We start from the raw sequence: 21,466 nt of genomic DNA, 5'->3' as shown, positions 1-21,466 counted from the left end.
CCGATATATTTTGGCTGAATATCGATATACGATATATATCCCGATATTTTTTTCCGCAAAGTGAGAGCAAATGTTCAGTCAAAGCCAAAATCAAATATGACCTGTCACAAGTAGTTTCATAGAAACAGTTGCAAAATCAAATAAATAATAAACCGGTTTCTTCACCTGGTTCATGATTAAATGCTCAGCTGTTCAAATAATAAAATGTAAACTTAAATACTGTATAACAGGAGTACCTTTTTTGAAATCAAAGCTCCATATTTGTGATTCGTTCCAAAGGTCAATTAAGCTTTTGATATTAATATAATCTACTTTGTTCAAAATGTAATGCCTCATGCCTGTAAGCCTAGGTTTATAGTCCCATTCTTCCACTTGATACTGCTTCCACTTAAGTAAACTAAAAGATGAACTATCGACTACAAAACAAAGAAACTAATTAATGTGTTAATACAAAGAATATTTATTATGATCGGTTCACAGATCTGAGTCCAAACGGAAACTTCACCCTTCTGAACTAAGAGTTTCTGCTTCAAGGTGAAGTTTAAAACAGACTGAAATGTCCAGGCTCATTCCTCCACTATTTATTTCTGTATGTATTTATGCGTTACATGTCATTTTAACGGGCACTGAGCTCCAGATCCTGCAGCCGCAGACGGTCTCTGCTGCCCCGCTGTAGCTTCTCTCCGTCCGCCTGCGCCGCAAACTTATTGAACTTTCCGCCCGATATCGACATACAGGTCGTCCTGGACTACGTGTAAGATCCTACCGATCACCACTCTGTCTTTGGCTGGTCCGATCTGGATCAGCGGGGACCCGCAGCAGCGAGGCAAAGCTGTGTTTTTCCCGGGGAAGAGACGCTGCGGCCGCCCACGGAGCTCTCCGCCTCCCGCTGCCGCCGGAGCTCAGATTGCTGGTCGAAGGCGGCATACATAATCATAAAACACATTGTCACCTGTTAAATGTTATTCATTGCTGTTTGTTCTTTTCATTTCCTCTATCGAACATAATTAATGCAGTACAAAAGTCCGGCATCTTTAGCGTTGATCTGAATGCTTCGGACCCCTGTTCCAAGATGGCGGCGGTTTTGACGTATGTTTAGAACCTCAAGGCGACATCTGTGTATATATCTATGGGAGCAAGGATCACATTTGAACTATATCGATATATGCGATATGGTCTAATTCCATATCTCATTTAAAAATATATCGATATATTTTTTATATCGATATATCGCCCAGCCCTAGCTGGGTGGCAGCTACAGGATCAAGACTCAGAACTTATACGGATTGCCCTGGATTCCTTCTTCATGGTGGTAGGACAAACAGAAACCAAACTCATATGGGCCCCAACGTTGAACATCTCTGAACTCTTGTCATCAAAGAACAATTGAGCTCATAGAACTGAAAAGGGTTTATTTTATGAGCGCACTTTATTATTTTAGTTGTTATTTTTCATACCGGTGTTTAATCTGTATATGTGTATGCCATGTTTCTGTGTATATTAATACACTTCTCAAACTTTTTCCTGGTTTCCTAGTCTCTTTATTGATGTTCAATTCTCTGGCTCTTAACAATCTAGTTTTTTTCTGGTTCTGGTCCAAATTCACATTGATATCAACTACATAACACTACTACGAGCTATTAAATAAATGTACATTCTTACTACATCGTAATAAGGGTTACAAATACTTTTTTTACTTGTGTTTCTGTTGTATCTGCCAGCCTTTGCAACTCATTTATAAATGCTTTGTAAAGCATAGCAAGTCCTCACTTTGGGCTCACATCATGTAGTCAACTAACCAGTAGTAACTCATGAGTTAATCATGGATTGATGTGTTGGTAAGTGCTTGTTAAAGATGCATTAACACTAACTATCCGTAGGCATATTTCTGAATTCCAAATAGAATACATGTGTGTGTCCAGGTTCTGTTAGCCTTTGGAACTCATTTATAAATGGTTTGTAAAGCATAGAAAGTACTCACTTACTAGTATATTTGTATTTGTAACAGATGTGTTAACACCCCAGCTATTAGTTTAGGCCTTTTTCTAAATCATAACATTTTATTTAAGACATGAACAAATGTAGGTCTAGATAGTCTGTTAATCATTAACTTCCTAGTTATAAACAACCGTTTACGTTCCTGAGTACCTAGTTGGTAATGGTAAAGTTACTTAATTTACAAATGGTTAATGCATCATGTAGGAATTATTATAAAATATACTGATAAACCTTTTACATGGGCTTACTTACTATGGACCAACCATTTACTAACTGCATTTACAAATGCTTTACTGATTAGAATGAATGTAGGAACTATGCTTTACAAATGATAAACAAATAAATTACTACTAGTTTGAAGATAGTTTATAAAGGGAAAATTATTTAATTTACTAATGGTTTTTGCAATACTTAGAAAGTGTCAAACTTCTATTTATGAACATAACTTCCGAAAGCCTTATTTACTATGAACAAACCATTTATGAGTGTGTATACAAATGCTTCATTCATGAGAATTAACATAGGAGCAGTGCTTTACAAATGATGAACAAAGCGTTTAGCAATAGTTAGTAACTGGTTTATAATGGGAAAATTATTTCATTTCCAAATGGTTGTTTCATTATTTGTTACGTATAAATCATGTACTTACAAACATATTTTTCAAGATAGGCTTATTTACTATGAACAAACCATTTATAGTTGTGTGAATAAATACTTTACTCATGATGAACTATGTATGAACAATTAATAAGTAATAATGAACAAACCATTAACTAATAGTTAACTAATGCTTAATAAATGGTGAATTATGGATAGTTATTATAAAGTGCTACCGAAAGTTATTTTTGTTGAAACAAGCAGTGAAGGAAATCTTAGCATTAATTCAAGGTATCTTGGGAATCCTAATCCATAAATATGGTATCATAAAGGCTTTTGGCATAATTTTTTGCAATATGAGTAGTCTCGCATTGCCAGACCTTACTCAACAGCGCTGCGGAGTAAGGTCTGGCCCCTCCACACATACACTCCCGGAGAACCCACCTGAAAGGTGAGGGACATCCGGCGATTATCCAGTGAATGAACTGTCGACGATCCAGACTACATTATGAGAAATACTGTATATTCATTTAAAGGTCCCCAAACAAATATTTTTGGTCAATCAGCTTCTCATTATTCATTCATTATTATTAAACTAGAACAGTTTTCTTTTGCATGAGAGATTTGTGTATTAGTTTTTTTTCATATTTATAATGCATTGTTATTGTTGTCTACCTTATTCTAAGCCCCCATGATGTCTTGCATAAATTATGGTCTGGACTGGTACCGGTACTAATCCTCTTTCATAGAGCCAGTGGGAAATAAAAATGTGGAAACACCACACGGAATGTAATAAAACCACAAAGTGAACAATAAACCCTCTGACAGCTATTTTTTCTTCTCCCTCTACAGTGATGAGGTCACTCATGTGGTGTCAGAGGACAGCCACGCTTCATCCCTGTGGAAGTGGCTAAAGGAGTGCGCCCCGAAGAATCTAAAAAACCTGAATGTGTTGGACATCAGCTGGTTCACTGACAGCATGAGAGAGGGGAGACCTGTTGCTGTGGAGACAAGACACCTCATTCAGGTGTGTGTGTGTGTGTGTGTGTGTCTGTGTGTCTGTCTATGTCTCCCAAACCAGACAGAAATATCTAGATAGATGTAGGTTAAGCACTAGATGGCACTATGAACCAAACAGGCAGCTTTTCATTGAGTATGTGGTAGCCACAAAATAAATCAAATAGGCATGCAGTATTTGAGGAGACACAATAATTGAATACTCTTTCGTGCAGAAAGATGGTGCGGAGGTATTTCCTTTACGTCTAGGTATGTATTTGGATTTTTCATCCCCCGGCAAATCTATGATGTCAACCCTGACAGGGAGCTCTTAAAAAGAGGACACATCTAACTTGCCTCTGTTCATATTACCACACTTCACCTCGCTGATAGCAACAGAAACATCCCCCTATATTGCGTGGGAGAGTCAAATAAACCCATCAGCTGGATGTCAGGGCTCAGAGTGGTCCACTAACTGAAACACACACAGAGACACACACATTTTTCCCCTTGTGGGTGGCACTATAAGGGCTTGGCAGCATATGGATCCAAACTAAAGAAATATGTTGTCTCCTGCTTCTCCCACAGCGGAAAGGAAAAAAAAAAACACTCCCAAAGTCACTGCCTGTGTCAGCATCAACTATCACAATGACATTTGCCGAGTTTGTGCCGTAATGGGAAATACAACCCCCCTCCCCGCTCCCCGAAAAAAAAGCCTTTGTCTTGTTCTAGCATTGTTTCCACATGGCCATGTGAGCGCGGCTGCATCATTAAGTGACGGGGCTAATGATGCCATGCTGACATTTATTGACCCATCTCGCCAGGTAACCACAAGCCCATTTCTCTTCTTGTTTCGTGATGCAATTTCTCTCTGAAGCCAACGAGGCATTTATGTGCGCGGCTTTTCCACTAGATAGTTTTTATGAGTCATAAATCCATTTAAGGAGCTACCATGTAGAGATAAAATATTCCCCAAACGGGCCACTTCTTGGGGGCATTTGCCTGTGACTCTTCTTGATAGTCTGGAATTGCAATGTGTTTTACTATCATAAATATTCTACACCAAGTCAGGGAGAAATTTTAAGTATTAAACCCATTGAAATGTAATATTTTCCATCACTTCCTGGCTTGCAGAAAGGCTGTTTAGCCTGTTTAAGTGGAGAGGTGGTAAGATGTAAGAATACGCTGTTTGAAAGGAACAAAAATGGAAATGATTATCAGGGAATTAGGAGTTTGCATCTGGCTTGTGAACAAGTGTCAGCCGTCACTCTTCTGTTAGGAGACAGGTAGATTGAGCTGAGGAGGATGTTTGTGGGTAGGTGTGTACGTGTGCCTCCCTTATGAGGTGGAACCATGGATTGTAAAAAAAAAAATTAAATAAAAAGAAAATAGAGGACACGTCTCTACTTCCTCCCACTGTACAAAAGTAAAGCTAAAATATCGCTGATACGGGTGCTGCCAACTTGTAATTTTGGATCCAGAATCTGCGCCCTAGTAGTCTGTATCGACACCGTTCTCTTTGGGTAACAAGGAAAAAACAAACTTCGAGCTAGCAAGCTACAGGCTGAAAATGGCAATTTTTGAAGAAGATTTGGATCGTGCAACAAGGCAGGCCTGCTTGGTTCTTTCGGGAAATTATTGTAAAGATTTAAATATAATACTTCTACAGCATTTACTCTCAAAATTTTGGGATTGATTGGCTGGGATTTGCTATGGACTAAAGACACACGGCGTGAAATGACATTCAACCACGTATCCAGCTAATTTAAATAGCTCACGTTACTGTATTGTGTGAACAGTTAACTTCAGTTAATATTCTATGTGGCGTTTTCTTTTGCGGGGTGCAAATGTTTCAACAAAAAAAGTTCCTTCCCGAGACCATTTTGCAGAGCCACCGTTGCTGCGTACGGAGCTTTGCGCTGCCAAAGACGATTGTGATTGGTTTAAAGAAATGCAAACAACCCAGAGCGTTTTTTTTTGTCCTGTTCCAGAATGTATCTGTGGTGTAGCCAGACCTTACTCCACAGTGCTGTGGAGATAGGTCTGGCAATGCGTGATAGTAATTGGGTGGTGGAGCCGCGGTATCCGAGCTTCCCCCACACACCCATCTGTCCAATCGTGAGTCAAAAACAGCATTAAATAACTAATAAAGCATGCCAAGAACTCCCTAAAATAACAGAAACCATGTAGCAGCAAGATGCTCCGCTTCTGAGACGCGGAGGACGGTACAAAACCAAAACGCAGCCGGAATGCAGCACAGACGCGCCCAGTGGAGAATGGGGGTTTCCAGGGGGCGATCAAGATGTTTTGGCTTCACGTGTACAGCCTATGCATCAGCCTCTGGGGGGAGAACCTCTGTGACCTTTGCCCTGTTCAGCGGCCCATTAGGATTTCATTAACCCACCTGAGAACCCACCCACTTCACAGCCTTATAGTGCTCATAATATATTTTCCCTTTCCTTTGTTGTGTTATATATCTTTTTTGTGCATGTTATAGGTTTACAAAGTGAAAAAGCCCAAAGTCCACCCCAAAGGAACTTACCATCTCCAACAGAAAACACTGTTCACAAACGGCTCCAAACAGCTCTATTGTAGTCCAGCCTTTAATTCCGTGACGAACAGACATTTATAAAGTACTAGAGACCCAGACTTGAGTAAAAGTACAAGTGCTCTATCAACAAAGTGACTTGAGTAGAAGTTGAAGGGCTCTTTAAGCACCACACTTAAGTAGAAGTACTGAAGTATTCAAAAAATGTTTTACTTAAGTATTGCAAGTAGTTTATTTTAAAATGTACTACTCAAGTACTGAAAGTAAAAGTACAAGTATTGTGTTATTAAAGAAAGCACTCAAAAGTTTGAATATCATATTGTTTATATTATGTGAAATGTTTAGCCAAGGCTGTCGCCAAAGGAATTAACAAATATTAAATATATTATATTAAAAATAACAAATACTGAAATAAAATGTACAGTACACAGTCACACTGTGCATGTAAAATGAACATCCTCTCCAGCACAGTAAGGATTAAAGCCCCCAAAAACATATCACACACTAGCTAGTAACATGTGGGATGTACAGGAAAGTTAGCAAGCTAGCAAAATCCAGATAAACTAGATCAGCTTCACATCACAGGGTCAAACATCCAGATAAACTAGATCAGCTTCACATCACAGGGTCAAATATCCAGATAAACTAGATCGGCTTCACATCACAGGGTCAAACATCCAGATAAACTAGATCAGCTTCACATCACAGGGTCAAACATCCAGATACACTAGATCAGCTTCACATCACAGGGTCAAACATCCAGATACACTAGATCAGCTTCACATCACAGGGTCAAACATCCAGATAAACTAGATCAGCTCCACATCACAGGGTCAAACATCCAGATAAACTAGATCAGCTCCACATCACAGGGTCAAACGGTTAACATTCAGTACTCACTGCAGACTGAAACAACTCAGGAATAGATTAATCTGCTGCAACAATAACTAAATATAAAGAGTACAAACTTACATCGTCTCTGACTTCTGAACGGGCAACCATAATGAAAAGAAACACAACACAATTTTGGGGATTTATTACGGAAATTATGTAATTAGCGTACGTAACTAACGTACACTGTAACCTTCACAGTCTCCATAGCGTGAGGAATTCACAACAGTAACGAGTAATGATGCAGCACATAAAAAATGTATGGGAGTAAAAGTATTTCATTCATCAAAAATATGTACTCAAGTAAAAGTGGAAGTAGGAGAGAAAAATAATACTCCAGTAAAGTACAGATACAGCCTTTTAGTACTTAAGTAGAGTAGTGAAGTAGTTCTACTTTGTTACTATACGAACATGCGTCACTTTGTAACACACGTTATAATGCTCGCCTAGCTGCTAGCGTGGCACGCCCTCATACTCTGCTTCTGACTGGCTAGTAGTCCTTACCTAGCTACTGCACATGTGTGACTCCCAACAAAGATGGAACAGAAATGCGATGCCTCACTCTGTAGCTAAAACAGAGAGCTCAACACACAGGGTGAAAAGAGGAGCTGCAGCAATGTGCAGTACGACAAATATATGGTGTTTTTTGAAAATTAAACCATGTAAACCTATTCTGATATAACCTTTAAATACAATTATGAACCTGAAAATGAGCATAATATGGGCACTTTAACATGGAGGCAGGAACTAGACTGTGTCTCAGTATGGTATGGAAGAGGACGCAGGAGTGGGTCGAGGTCCTCCAACGCTTACTGCACCTTTTCATCTCAGCAGATGGTATGTGGAGCAATGAAGCTGCAATGTGTAGACGGCACACATTAGTTTAGTTACATCTAAGCCATACAGCAGCGGTGGAGAGGACGCTGGAGAGAGGGCCAGGCGGGGATACGCGGCCTCTGAGATCAGTCAGAGAGCTTTAACTTCCACAGAGTTATAGGCCTGTATAATAACCCAGCCCAGATGGGGAAAACCAAACTCTGCATGCTGATGCACAGACGTTTGTCTCCATGGACCCACAATCCCATATTGGATTAAACAAACTGCGGCTGAGGTGGAAGAAAAAGTGATGGAGAACCCCCTGTTGTATTAAGAAGAAGAACAGTTAGGGAAGACAGTTTTACTTTTGATTGGCAGAAAAATTGTGCCGTGAAATATATTCAAAGTTATTCTATTTTTTATTTATTTTTTGAGAACAGGAAAGGCTCCTGGCAGAGAATAAATGATGAACATTTTTTTAATCCCTTGCTGATTGATTCAGCCCAGCATTGTGAGAGGTACTAGCTCTTTTCATTATCTTTTCGAGACACCCATATTCCTTCTGCAGAATCGGCCCCTGTCAACACTGTGTGGTGACAATCTCTCGATCTTCCTCTTTCTCCTCTTCCTCCGCTCTCTGTATCATTCTCCCACCCAATACATGGGTCATTTTATGGACACAATGTTCCCTTTTGTGTTGTCTAATTGTCTGCGAGAATATTAATATTACATTGGTAATCCGTTTGACACATATATTACAAACGGGGAACCATTTCTTCATAGAATGAAAAGGCAATTTACAGGAGGCAAATTGGATGATGGCAAGCAGATTTGTAATGCCACGGGTTAGGTAGCATAATGGATTTGGATGCCACCAGACTGTGAGATGAGTGTCATTAGCCTGTTGCCCTGGAGACACACGGTCATAAAAATAACTTCTCCAAGGCAAATGGCTACATTTTTATGTAATTCAATTTGAACTCTTGGTTGGCTCCGTGCAAGTCAGGAATAGCCTGACACACATTTACAATTTGCAAGAGCTCAGGTATTATGGCAATGAATTACATTATGCATATGTGTATATTCATAAGTCTCTGGTTATTTTTGAACACAGGACAATTTGCCCACATTGCCAGAAGGTTCTACATCCACTCCTGTGACCACCGTTTCTCAATACGCCTGCCAGAGAAGGACAACAACAGAAAACCATAACAAGATATTCACAGTAAGAAACTGTTATCTAACTTCACTCACATGTTTGCCCACCAGAGGCTGTCGCTCTGACTTTTCACTGTAAGAAAAAAAAACAAAAAGCCTCCTAATCTGTTCTGCTCTAATTGGATGGCTTGACTTGCTTCACTCACCAGCGCTCTGACACAACTCTCCCCAAAATACATTAACCTGCAAATGAGCAGCATCTGCAGCTGCGGCGCGTTGGAGGTGCAACAGCTGACATGCCCACGATCCCTGGCACAGGGGCTGGCACGGACACGCCCGAAGGCGCAGCGTGCTACGCCATGATGGGCGACGAACGTGACACTCCTCACAAGCAATGATGGATCTGTCCCTCTGCCATCTGGTGGGGCAGTCTGGGAGGGAGCGGTGGGCGGGGTGGGCCTCAGAACCTCTGGTTCCCACACAGAATGGGAAAGTGGTTGATCGGCTGATTGGCTTAGGTGTTGATGAGCGTGAAAGAAAAGAGAAAGGATGTTGCATTTAGATTATGAGAAAATGTAGCTGCAGATGTAGAGTGAGAAACCTGTCAGGAAATTGGAACAAGGCAGTGTCTGCATGCCGTCAATATATCAACCATACAAACAATAAACCAGATGTGCAAATACGATTTATAAGTAGTGCCGAAAAGATTAATTGATCGACATAAATTAAACATTTTTGCTAATCGATCAATCATTAAAGGCATTCATCAAGCAACAATCCCAAACTGTTTCCACCTTCCACTAAATGTGAGGCATTCCTGCCTTCACTGTAAATGGAATATATTTGGCTTTTGAATTGTTAGTTGAAAAGAAACAAGCAATTTGACTGTACAATTAATCTAGAAAAGAATTAATCATAAAATAATTGGCAGATTAATTCATTATTAAAACAGTAATTAGTTGTAAGTCAAACTCTTTGCTTACTCTTTGCATTTCATCCATTTCAACTTAGATTGTTGCGAGTCTTCTCTGTTGGCACTGTCTTGATGCCATATCTGGCACAGGATATGAAATTGCATGTCTGAGATGAGCAATATCACGGTGAAGTGGCAGGCAAACCTATGTGTGCGTTTGTGTTGAAGCCTGGAGACCCGCTGATGAGTTTCTAGACCTATTAAGCACAGCTTACCGAGGGCCTGTGAGGCATCTGTTATGACATAATGACTTTTTACCTCGCGGTGATGGTAAATGTACATAATAGAAGCACGCACGTGTACCGCGATTCACCCACACATGCTCGCCTGCATGTGTTGTCCACGTGCACACCCACACACGTCTCACCTGGGGAGGGCTTCTGTTCCATTTCTTATCCCCTGTTTCTTTCCACAGCATTAACTCCATAAGTAGCAATCCCACTCCATTTCCCTATCCCCATGATTAACTCATTATCCCCACATAAAGCCACATCAAAGGAGACGTTCTGATTAGAAAGCAAGGTTGTTCTTGATGTGGTCTTGGCAAAGCCACAGGTGAACACTCCCATGACGCATATACAATATAATTACTTGAAATATTTCATTCAGGAAAAAGAAACGTTGCCTTGCCCGAATGCCCTTTGACTGTAAACCAACCATCTCTGTTTAGATATAAGCAGCAGCAAGCCAATAGACACAGGATATGATCTAATGTATTGCAGTGCTAATGAGGAGCATGCTATTGATCCAACGTTGCAAAGCTATCCTTGATCTGTCCTGCTGTCTGTCACAGTAATGATGTAATCCCTGTGAATATGTGAAACCCCTTTTGAGGGGACTGAGATATTGTGTGTATGGGTCTGTATTCATGTACGTGGGTATGTGTGTTTCTGTGCATGTCTTTGTATTGGTATATGCTTTGTGATGAAATGATAACTGATATGAACAAAAACCTTTAATCTTTTGAACATAGGCTACTCATTTTTTTTAAGTTATTAAGAATGGGGAGTGTTTTCAGAAGTCAGATTTAACAATGTAGATATACAGTATTTGTAGAGATATTTGCAGATGTACTGACATTTGTTGGTTGCATATACTGTAAAAATAGTTGACGTAGCAGCCATGACGACACCCATTAGTTTGTGGAATGCCATTTCGAAGCCTTGAGTTTGGCAATTTGGCCGTCACCATCTTGTTTTTTTCCAGATGTGATGATTTTTGACAAGAGGTTGGAGCTGGTGAGGATGATGCGCCCAAGCCAGTGTTGTTTATGGTTGCAATGGTGCTGCGCTACGCTAAACGCTAGAAAGGGAAAGTTGCTGAATTTCATCCCTTCTTTTAGGCAACCAAAATAGTCCAATCAACTTTGATAAAGTGAAAACACACAGTGAGAGGGTCAAAGTTTAAGATAAAGACACGAACAGCACCCAAAAACAAGTTCAGGTCTATTTGAATGTGCCCAGTGCCATGGTTAGCATTGCTAAGCCTCTGTCCTGATTGACAGGTCAGCGTGTAGCCACACACCTAATGCATCCCCTGCTTTGTCATCTATTTAAAAATAAATGGACCATAGTTTACTAAATTAACATTATGCTGTATTGAAGAAGACTTGAAAGAGACCATAAACTCATTATGAAAATGTTTATTGAGGTAATAAAGTGTCAAGTATGGTAATTTTCTCGTTGATCTTTATAGAATTGGACTTGTTTTTTCAACCAGTGGAGTCGCCCCCTTCTGGAAATTAGATAGAAAGCAGTATCAAGCATGCATTTGCTTCAGACTTGTGTTGTGGTTTTTGTTGTTGTTGTTGTAGTGGGCAAGTTTTAATACTGTGAAATTAGATTTTTCTCCTTTAATGTTGGGTTAGCATTTTTATCCTCTAGTGTTTAGCAAAAACAGAAGTCAGTTAACACCTTAGTAGTCTATATCCACGACGTTCCACTTCCGGGATTGCTCCAATGCCGCTGGAAATTCCGCCGGATGACGCTATTTTTGGCCGGATGTCCGTTACCTTCTGCTTTCTTTGTGTTTTTTTTTTTTTTTCTGAGGACTATGGTTAACTGCTCCTCAGATCTCTGCAGGGTAAATCCAGACAGCTAGCTAGACTATCTGTCCAATCTCAGTTTTCTGTTGCACGACTAAAACATCTTTTGAACGTACATACAGTATGTTCCACCATAACAAGTTCCTTCCTGAACGTATTTACAACATTACGGCACAAATCGTTTTCTTTAGTTTTCCCTCGTGTCTCTGTGTAACGTAAAGTGTTTCCTGCGTGTCTCTACAAAGTTCAACGCCAGACAGCCTATCACAAACATCACTAGATCTTGGTAGAAGCACGCTGCGAGCCGATCGATATGTTCCACCATAAGAAGTTCCTTCCTGAGCAACACAGTCTCACTCCCTACTCGTCAAATGTCTGACGCATGGCCAAGAACCCCTGGTGTTAAGTTTCAACAAAAGAGGGGTACCTGTTGCGTTATTTTTCGACGTGGTGGTCCGTCAGATAGACATTCATGTTAATCCCTCACCGTTTGATATAGACAAAAGAAAAAACACCCCCACCCTCAACTCGCAATCTGTGACAGTTTTATTATTGGTATTTTTAACCCAATAACAGCTGTTTCAATCAACATTTATTCACGAGATCTTATAATGGTTTATATTTATTTATTTTTAATGTTATTATTTTGGTCTATTTTGGCCAGGGAAGCTGGGTTGCTTTTTTGTTTATTTATATTTTTAAAACTATAACGCTACATATATCAACATTTATTTAGATGTTATCATGGTATTAATTTCTTTACAGAAATTACAGTCTTACACTCTTATTACAGTATACAGTATTCAGAACATTACGATAAGATCAAAGCCGATATCCCACAATGCAATGCTAGCATTCATTTCAAAGAATCGGGCAGCGATCAGAGGGTCTTTAACGCCAGTATCGCTTCAGTGCACATATATTTATAGTCAGTGGTTTTGTGTTTTATTTCAGTAAGTTATGCACGTAATAACGTTTAAAAAAAATCAGCGGAAGTGACGTAGTAATTACAGGTCCTCGTCTGTGAAAGAATGTTGCACGTTGTACGTGAGAATTTACACAATAAAAATACCAATAATGAAAAAATTGTGTTTTATGCTAAGCACTTTGATAGCCCTTATATATATTTATAAACAAATCTACAGTTGAGTGTTTAGAAATACAGCCTAATGGCTTGTTTGACTAAAATGCATTTGTTTTGAGTTGTAATGTTGTGGAAAACAAAAAATAAACTATTTACTAAGAGAAGCATTTTTATTTTATTTTCCATGCATTATTATTATTATTTAAAAACGCAATTTTCTAATTTTGCAGTTGATGAATATTAATAGCAAAGACTAAAGGCAAAAAACATGAGCATATTTATGTGTGGGACTTAGTTTGATTTAAAATCACACTGCATTGTTAGTTGTTTTAAATAAATGACTTTTTTGAAATATCAATTTATGGTAGGCCTAACATATTCATTATTAAATTCAGAAGATGAGCCTCATATCAATCACCGTGGTTACAGCTTGTAGCCATCCTAACCTTTGTAACCTTTACTGAGAGACTACCTTTTCAAAATTAAGAAGGGACTAGTTTTAGGAAGTATTTTCAGGAAATTAAGAGGATAAGCAGATTGTTACCGAGGTTTTTGTTCACTGAGTAAGATGTACTGTATATAGCTTTCTATGGGTATGTGTACATATACAACATGTGTTTTGGTATTTTTGGCACACTTCTACCTCAGTCTATATACTGCACACAGCCACAACTCACACATCTCATTCAACCATTTCACAAACTGAGGAAAGGGTCGTGACATTGGTCAGAGGGTATCAGAGGTAATAAATGATGAACCAATCCATCGGCTCTGCTCCTATAGGCACCTTGGTGTTCATATGGACAACACCTTTGGCTGGAAGGCCCGTGTTCAAAGTGTGTGTTATCATTTAGAGCAGACACTGACGGTGAATCAGAGGGTTTATGTTATACAAGGCTGCATTACAGAGCATTATAAATATAACTGTCATGAAGGTTGTGGAGAGGAATAGAAACCCGTCTCTCCAGGCAAGCACACAGAATATGGTCTGATCTATCTTTATTCTCCATGCCAAGTATGAGCTCTTATCTTCTGGCAGAACATTTCTAAACTATAGGCCTATTCGGACCTACCTCAATTAATAATGTTGCTTGTGGCTGCAGGGGTTGTGGAATAGCTTCATGATATAATGTATATGGTTGTGTGTTTCACTGTTTGTGAAAGATGAGCAATAGATTGTGGCTGTGTGATGTGCTTCAGTCTGACTACATATCACTTTGTTTATGTTGTTTTTTATTGTAAGTATATGTCAGCTGTATGATAAAACAATATGTAAAGTGTTATGTCTAAAGCATTTGAACTCAAGGAAAATACCCCTCTGGGGACAATAGTGTATCATCAGCAAAGTGGTCTCCATGATATGTAAAAATTAAAACGTTGTCATAGGACTATAGCAAACGCATCGTTGAAAAGGTCTCAACCTCGACAGTAAGTAATGTCAGTCTGAAGAGGATACGTTACTCCTGCTTTGAAATATTGACCTCTGAACCTTGAACCCAGTACATCTTTGAAGGCTTGTCATTTAGCAACAGAAGGGGCAACACACATAGGAACAGCTGTTATAGAAAGCTCTGGACCTCAGCTGTCATGTAGATATGGTCACCAAAGTTTACCCACTGTAAGCACTGTCAAATATGGTAATAAGCTATTTTCACCTATTTAACGATTACATTTTTAAAATCTGATGACACCAGTGTGTTCCCCATCCCCAAAAAACCCAGGGTGTAGCCAAAATTCTACACTGCTAACTTCTAATTATGAGAAATATACCAATATACTTTAAAACTACAACTCCCATAAGAGCATAAAAGCTTGTGCACTTGTAGTTCTTCCGGGGTGGGTGGGAGGACATGAGCGACTCCTATGTTTCTGCTGTCTGCTGTGAGTGGGCTTCATTCCATTTCAGATTGCCGCCGGCCGGCCAAGCAAACAATACATGAGACAAATACATGAAACTGTATTTTATTATTGTTATCTTTATTGTTTAAATCCTCAAACACAACGTTAGACAAAAACATCAATATTACGAATATTATGTATTTTTTATCTTCTTATCCGACGAGCGAGGGTTTACCCAGGCTAACCGTGCATAACTTACTGGTACAAATCAGAGCAACTGCTGGTGAAAAAAACTGATTAAATACATGATGATAAATGAATTACATGTACTGGCATTAAAGACCCTCTGGACACTGCCCGTGGGATATCGGTTTTGAATGCGTCTAGCTCAGATCATATCGTAATGTACAGCATACTGTAATATTTCACCAGTAATAAGACCAAAATAATATTATTAAAATAAAGAAATGAATACCATGATAACATCTAAATATATGTTGCTAGATGTAGCGTTATAGTTTTAAAAATATAAATAAACAAAAAGCAACCCAGCTTCCCTGGCCAAAATAGACCGAAATAATAACATTAAAAGAAATAAATATAAACCATGATAAGATCTTGTGAATAAATGTTGATTAAAACAGCTGTTATTGGGCTAAAAATACCAATAATAACACTGCCACAGATTTCGAGTTATGGGTAGGGCTGGGCGATATGGTTGAAAACTGTATCACGATATAAGTTTTTCATATCGGTCGATATCGATAATTATTGATATTTTTTATGACCTATTTAAAATAAGGACCAGGAGAAAAATATATTAAATTTAAACATTTTTATTTTAAACTTAACCCTGCTCTGATTATAATCCCCTCAGTTATAAAAGCAGAAATGTCAACACAACCATGGAAAACACTCAAATAATTCAAATGTAAACAGGTCTAAAATTACAATGAACACTTAACAATTATCTCTTAACATTAAGGTGCAAAATTAAAGAATAAGTAAGAAATGCTTAATAAAGTGTCATAAAATAGTGCAAAGTGTTAGCTAAATATAAGAAACCTGAGAAGGAACTATTTTCTGCAGGTTTAGTGCTAAGTTGGTAACCTGGCTTCTGGACAGTGTCCAGCATGTCTGCCTCCGTTATTTCTTTGTAGCGTTTAGTAAGGCGCTGACTCTCCATGGTGGTCTGCTGCTTGTGCGGTGTAGCAGCTGCAGATGTTGTTGGACGTTGATGGCGAATACGGCTGTGCTCCAAAGTGTGAGCGTGGCTAAAGTGGTAAAACAAGTTTATGGTATTACCAGTGTTGGTCTGATTTACATTGGTCTGACTACGGTCAGACTTATAAAATCCCCAAAACTGCCATACTGACTTTTCCTGTTTTATCAACGATTTCCTCGCTCGCTGCGGCACTCACTTTCCACTCCACGCCGGTTCTGTTATTGAAGAACACGAGACAGCGATGTGGCACAACCAAACATGATACTGTTACATGATTGGCTGTTAGAGTGTCACTCCCCACGTTGCTAGGTTGCCAGAGAGTGAGGGCCTTTGTTCATGCAACCAAACTTGATTCACAACCTCTGGTTTCTTCTGATGAAGAAAAACAAGTTATCGAACGTTTTATCGACCGCATTTTCTATTGATATTGATTATGTGTCTATCGCGATACATATCGTTATCGTTTTATCGCCCAGCCCTAGTTATGGGGCGTGTTTTTTCTTTCGTCGATATCCGACGGTGAGGGATTAACATGAATGTCTACCTGACAGACCCCCCTGTTGAAAAATAACACAACAGGTACCCCTCTTTCGTTGAAACTTAATGCCAGGGGTCCTCGACCATGCATCAGACATTTGATGAGTAGGGAGTGAGACAGGGACAGTGCAGGGACACTGTGGCTCCGTCCGGCGCTTAGCACCGCCCAAGACTATTGTGATTGGTTTAAAGAAATGCCAATAAACCAGAGCCCGTTTTTCTCCCATCCCTGAATGCTTCGTGGTAGTGATGGCCAAATGAAGCTTGGTGAAGCATTGTCTTCATTTTCTGAGCCCACTAGATGGCGCTCTTGGTTTTAAGAGAAAGGCCTAAGGCATTGCAATTCAGTGTATTCTCAACCCCTTGTTGAACAGAGAGCGCCATCTTGTGGGCTCAGCAAATAAAGAAAATGCTTCACCAAGCCTCATTTGGCCATCACTGCTGTGTGGACTAGCCAGACCCTCCTCTGCAACGCTGTGGAGGAAGGTCTGGCAGTGTGAGACTAACAACATAGTAGTGATGAGCATTGTCAGAGGAGAAGCTCATCTGGCTCAAACACACAGTAGTATAGTCCAGTAAATGGCCACATGCACTGATGTGTGTCATGGCTAGCCAGTTCTTCTGTCACCTAGCAACCAAAACCATATGAGTTTGTCTTCAAATGACGTCCTGAGGTTTTCTTATATTATTTATTTGGTTATATTTATGTAATTTACAAAAAGGGAGCCTCTGCGTCGCCAACATTTGCACTTTAGTCAAAATCTGGACTCTATGAAATTCTTTTCACAATATTTGATATGTAACTTCAAAAGCTTTGCACAATACAGTGACATGCATATCAAAAGATGAAACAGGAAATATGATTTCTGTAGCTTTTAAAGTTACTTTGCCTGTAGAATTTGAAACTGGAGAAGTCACTAATGCAGAGCAGACTACAGATTTAATAGACAACTGCATTTCCACAACCTTAAACTGGGAAAACCATTTGTAAGAATGATAATTATTTATTTGATGGTAAGAGATGTATTCATCAGGAACAAAAACAGGCCAGTCAGTTAAGTTGGAATCTCTCAGCTCAGTTAACAGAAGCTCTCCTGACTCATGCTCAGCATTGCTTTAGAAATGTAGGTGCAAAAGTGCGTTTTCTTTACTACACATTACAATGCATGTAATAATTCCTGCGCTAATAAAGCAGCTCTATCACAGAATATGAGCAATGCAGCTTCTCCAACAGCTAGCCTAGCATTACACTGTCCGAGTTCTCAAGTTTCAAAAGTAAATCATTCAAAACCACACTTTTACATTTATCATTCAAATGACTAAAAATGTATCTCTGGAACATGACCTTTCTCAATGTTAGGTGATGCAGTTCATTGAGTTAGTTTAAACAGGGACGGGGGCGGGCGTGGTTTAGGTGTGTGTGACGGCTGCGACTGTTTGGCGTTCCCTTTTCCAATGGCTGCTTCTCAGATGTTTTCGTGTTAACAAACCATCTGGCCTGTCAGGTTCGCAGTTGGCTGCTCGGTGAGCAAGTTTCACTCAATTTGATCATCTTTGAGTCTGGTATCCAGTTCTTGTGATACATTTATGGTTGCATGTTTATGGCATCTTCAGACATGGCTGTAATTATAGAAGAACAGTGAGGGCACAGATTACAGCGAAACAAACATTTTCAGCACCCAACTTTGGAAAAAGTTGTTTTTACCTTTCCGTTGTTGTACTGATTAAAGAAATGTCTATTTTAGAAGTGCTGGTCGAAATATTTTTGAACCTTGGATAGAACAAGGCTGGCTGTTTCCCCCTGCTTTCAGTCGTTATGATAAGCTAAGCTAAGCTAATCACCTCCTCGCTCCAGTTTTATACTTAATACCAAGATATGTGAGCGTGGTATTGATTATCTCATCTAATTATCTGTGAGAAAGCAAATAGCTACATTTCTCAAAAATGTTGACCCATTCCTTTAACTACTGCAACCGACAATGAGGCCCACTCACAGCATACTAATCAACAGCTGGATTTGTGTGAGTGTTTGTATAAGCGCGCAACATTTTAAATGAAAACCACTGCTCGTTTTGGGAGCAAGACGAAGAATACAACAAAAACAATCGACCAATTTTCCCCCACTTCCAAAAAACTATTTATTTGACCAACCAAACCAATTACTTTGACAGTAATACAGTGTGGTGAACCAAACACCCAGGGGCTTTAAATGATGTATATGCGTATCCATGTGTATCCATGTGTACTCATACGCACAGCTCATTTTGGTGTATGCTGTTTGTGCATGTCAGTGTTGGATGGATTCAATAGACAGGCAGAGGAAGTGTCGGAGGAAACAACCTGCGACGATTTCAGGATGGAGGGGAGCATCCTGGGGCCAGCAGGGTGTGCTGGTGAAGGGGGAGGACGTAAGTGGTGCAGAGAGGTGTCAGCGTCTCAGCAACAGCACCCAAGTGAGGTGTCAATCACGCACTGGCAGCAAGCGGCCCCTTCATTCCACAGCCGTGCACTATTGATTTATTCATCCCTGCTCTTCATCCTTCCCCATCTCTGCCTCACACTTTGCCACCACTTCTTCCTGCTCTTTTTGTTATGACTAACACCCACCTTCCGTCTACCCATTCTTGCTGTGCTCTCTCTCACTCTTGTTGTCTCTTGCTGTGACTGAGAAATCAACACTGTCCACACACACACACACACACACACACACACACACACACACACACACACACAAGTCAAGCCTACACCCTCTCTTTTTATTATCTGCGTAGCCATGAGTCCTCTGCTGTCATAATTTCCCCATAAGCGCGACGTGCGCTGACACCAATATTGACATTTGTGTCTTGGCTGATTGACGCGCAGCCTGTTTTTCTGATGGCAACACACATTACACACAGATGTACACACACAAACCACCATATACAAGCGTACATAGTTTGTCAGGCGAACAAGGGGAGGGGGAAAGAAAAAGGGAGAAAGAAGTACAAAGAGAAATGGCTAAATATCCAGAATTGTTTTTCCTCCAGCCAAAGGCCTCCAATGTATTGTTAGCAGCAACGCTACGGATGAAGAGATGAGTGGACAGGGTATGGGAGCACTGAACCTCAAATGCATCAAATTGATTCTCTTCCATTCCCCAGCAGAGTTAACATTCTCAACTTAACTAACAAACAAAAAGCCATAAGGATCAGAAAAGGGTCAAGCAATGCTTGTTCAGAAGTTTTTAATACTTTTCATATGAGATCTTGTTGGATTTTATACTAAAACGCCTTCTACTTTCCTTTGAAGGCGTTCCTGGAAACCAACGTCAAAGAAACTTCCTTTCCTCATCTGAGGCAAACCTTAAAATTACATGATGAAAAAAAAAAAAAAAAGATCCAGAACTACGTCCTATGCTTATTCATTAGACATGGGATAGATAATATCCATCTCCTAGCTGTTAATCGTGTTAAAACTCTTCTCAGTGGGTTCTCTGACCTCCTTTTTATGGTTTCCTTTTGCGCATGCAGCGAGGCAGGCTGCTGTGCGAACATAACTCGCAGGCATGTCCGTGATATCCGGTGGTGGGGGGTAAATCGGCGTGCTATATCAACGTCCCTGCGCACCAAGTCCCTCTACCAGCTTTTACTCCTCATTAATTAGATGAGCACATATGCAGGGTGGATTTTTCAGCCCGCAGCGCTGACTCCACGCAGCTGCTAGGAAAACATGACAGTTGACAGACTGCAGAGAGTGTGTGTCTGTGTGTAACGTCTTAAAATCCAGTTTTTCTACAGGTGCGATTATTATAATTGGCTGTTCTGCTTGAGTATGATTTTGCAACAAGAAGCAATAATGCAATTTTGCCACTCCACTAGTATCAAGATGTACTTTAGAAAAGCACCATGACTTGTTTGCTCCCAGGAGTGCAATAATCATCATTCCTGGCCTCTTGGTGGCAGTGGAACAAGCTGTCGGCATGGCATAATTGCTGGGTTGTAGTAGTAAACAGTTGCTCATTTACACGTCCAGCAGACACAGAGCAACATTGTAGCATTCGTTTGGAGTCGTGTTTCTGGCCACCTAATGAATGTAAGTCCAAAATAGAATCTTCTTTTAAGTCTGTGTTGGTCTTTACCAGTGGTGTAGTCTAGTTTATTGTAGTCTCGCATTGCCAGACCCTCCTCCACAGCGCTGCGGAGAAGGAGTCTGGCTAGTCCACACAGCATTCTGGGATGGGAGAAAAACGTGCTCTGGTTTATTGACATTTCTTTAAACACACCTTGTACACACGCCACACCTTGTATTTCTCACGCCGATGAAGGCACAAACGCACTGAAAGCGATAATTGACGCGCCTGCATCGACCCCTCCTTTTTTCACATCATTTATGAACGCCATCCCAATATATTATTGGGCTTTCTTAAAGAAACTTCGGGCACTCAGCTGCCGTTACAATTTGCAATACTGTATTAATTAGTGCAATATATTTAATTAAGAAGACAAACAATTGTAATCAGTGATTTCAGTAGAGATATTAGTCTAGGTGTGTGTTCCAGTTTATCTTAAAGACTGGAAAAGAACAGTGTATTGTGTCTGTCATTCGATTGTTTAAACATAAACATACACATACAGTATGTTTCAGTATGTGACTCCACGTTAATAACATGTAGGGGTTGCACAGGGGTTTCACTATGCGTTTCTCAAGTTTTCAGGTTTTATACCGGCTTTCATTTTTAGCAGAGAGCGTACGTCAATAGCTTCAATATAAATGTCAGCGTA

General features: G+C 39.9%; 1 protein-coding gene across 3 annotated transcripts in view; it reads left to right on the top strand.

Moving 5' to 3' along the window:
* Positions 1-21,466, top strand: part of dntt (deoxynucleotidyltransferase, terminal) — a 136,954-nt gene that overhangs the window by 10,443 nt on the left and 105,045 nt on the right. For all 3 annotated transcript variants that reach the window (XM_028604290.1, XM_028604289.1, XM_028604288.1), the window contains exons 2-3: positions 3,448-3,622; positions 8,961-9,071. In XM_028604290.1, coding sequence (XP_028460091.1) covers positions 3,448-3,622; positions 8,961-9,071 — 286 coding nt within the window. The remainder of the gene's footprint in view (positions 1-3,447; positions 3,623-8,960; positions 9,072-21,466) is intronic.

This window comes from Perca flavescens, chromosome 17, assembly GCF_004354835.1.
Source record: "Perca flavescens isolate YP-PL-M2 chromosome 17, PFLA_1.0, whole genome shotgun sequence".
NCBI lineage: Eukaryota > Metazoa > Chordata > Actinopteri > Perciformes > Percidae > Perca > Perca flavescens.
The sequence above is the reverse complement of the archived record's forward strand: the minus strand, read 5'-3'. Positions and strand labels throughout refer to the sequence as shown.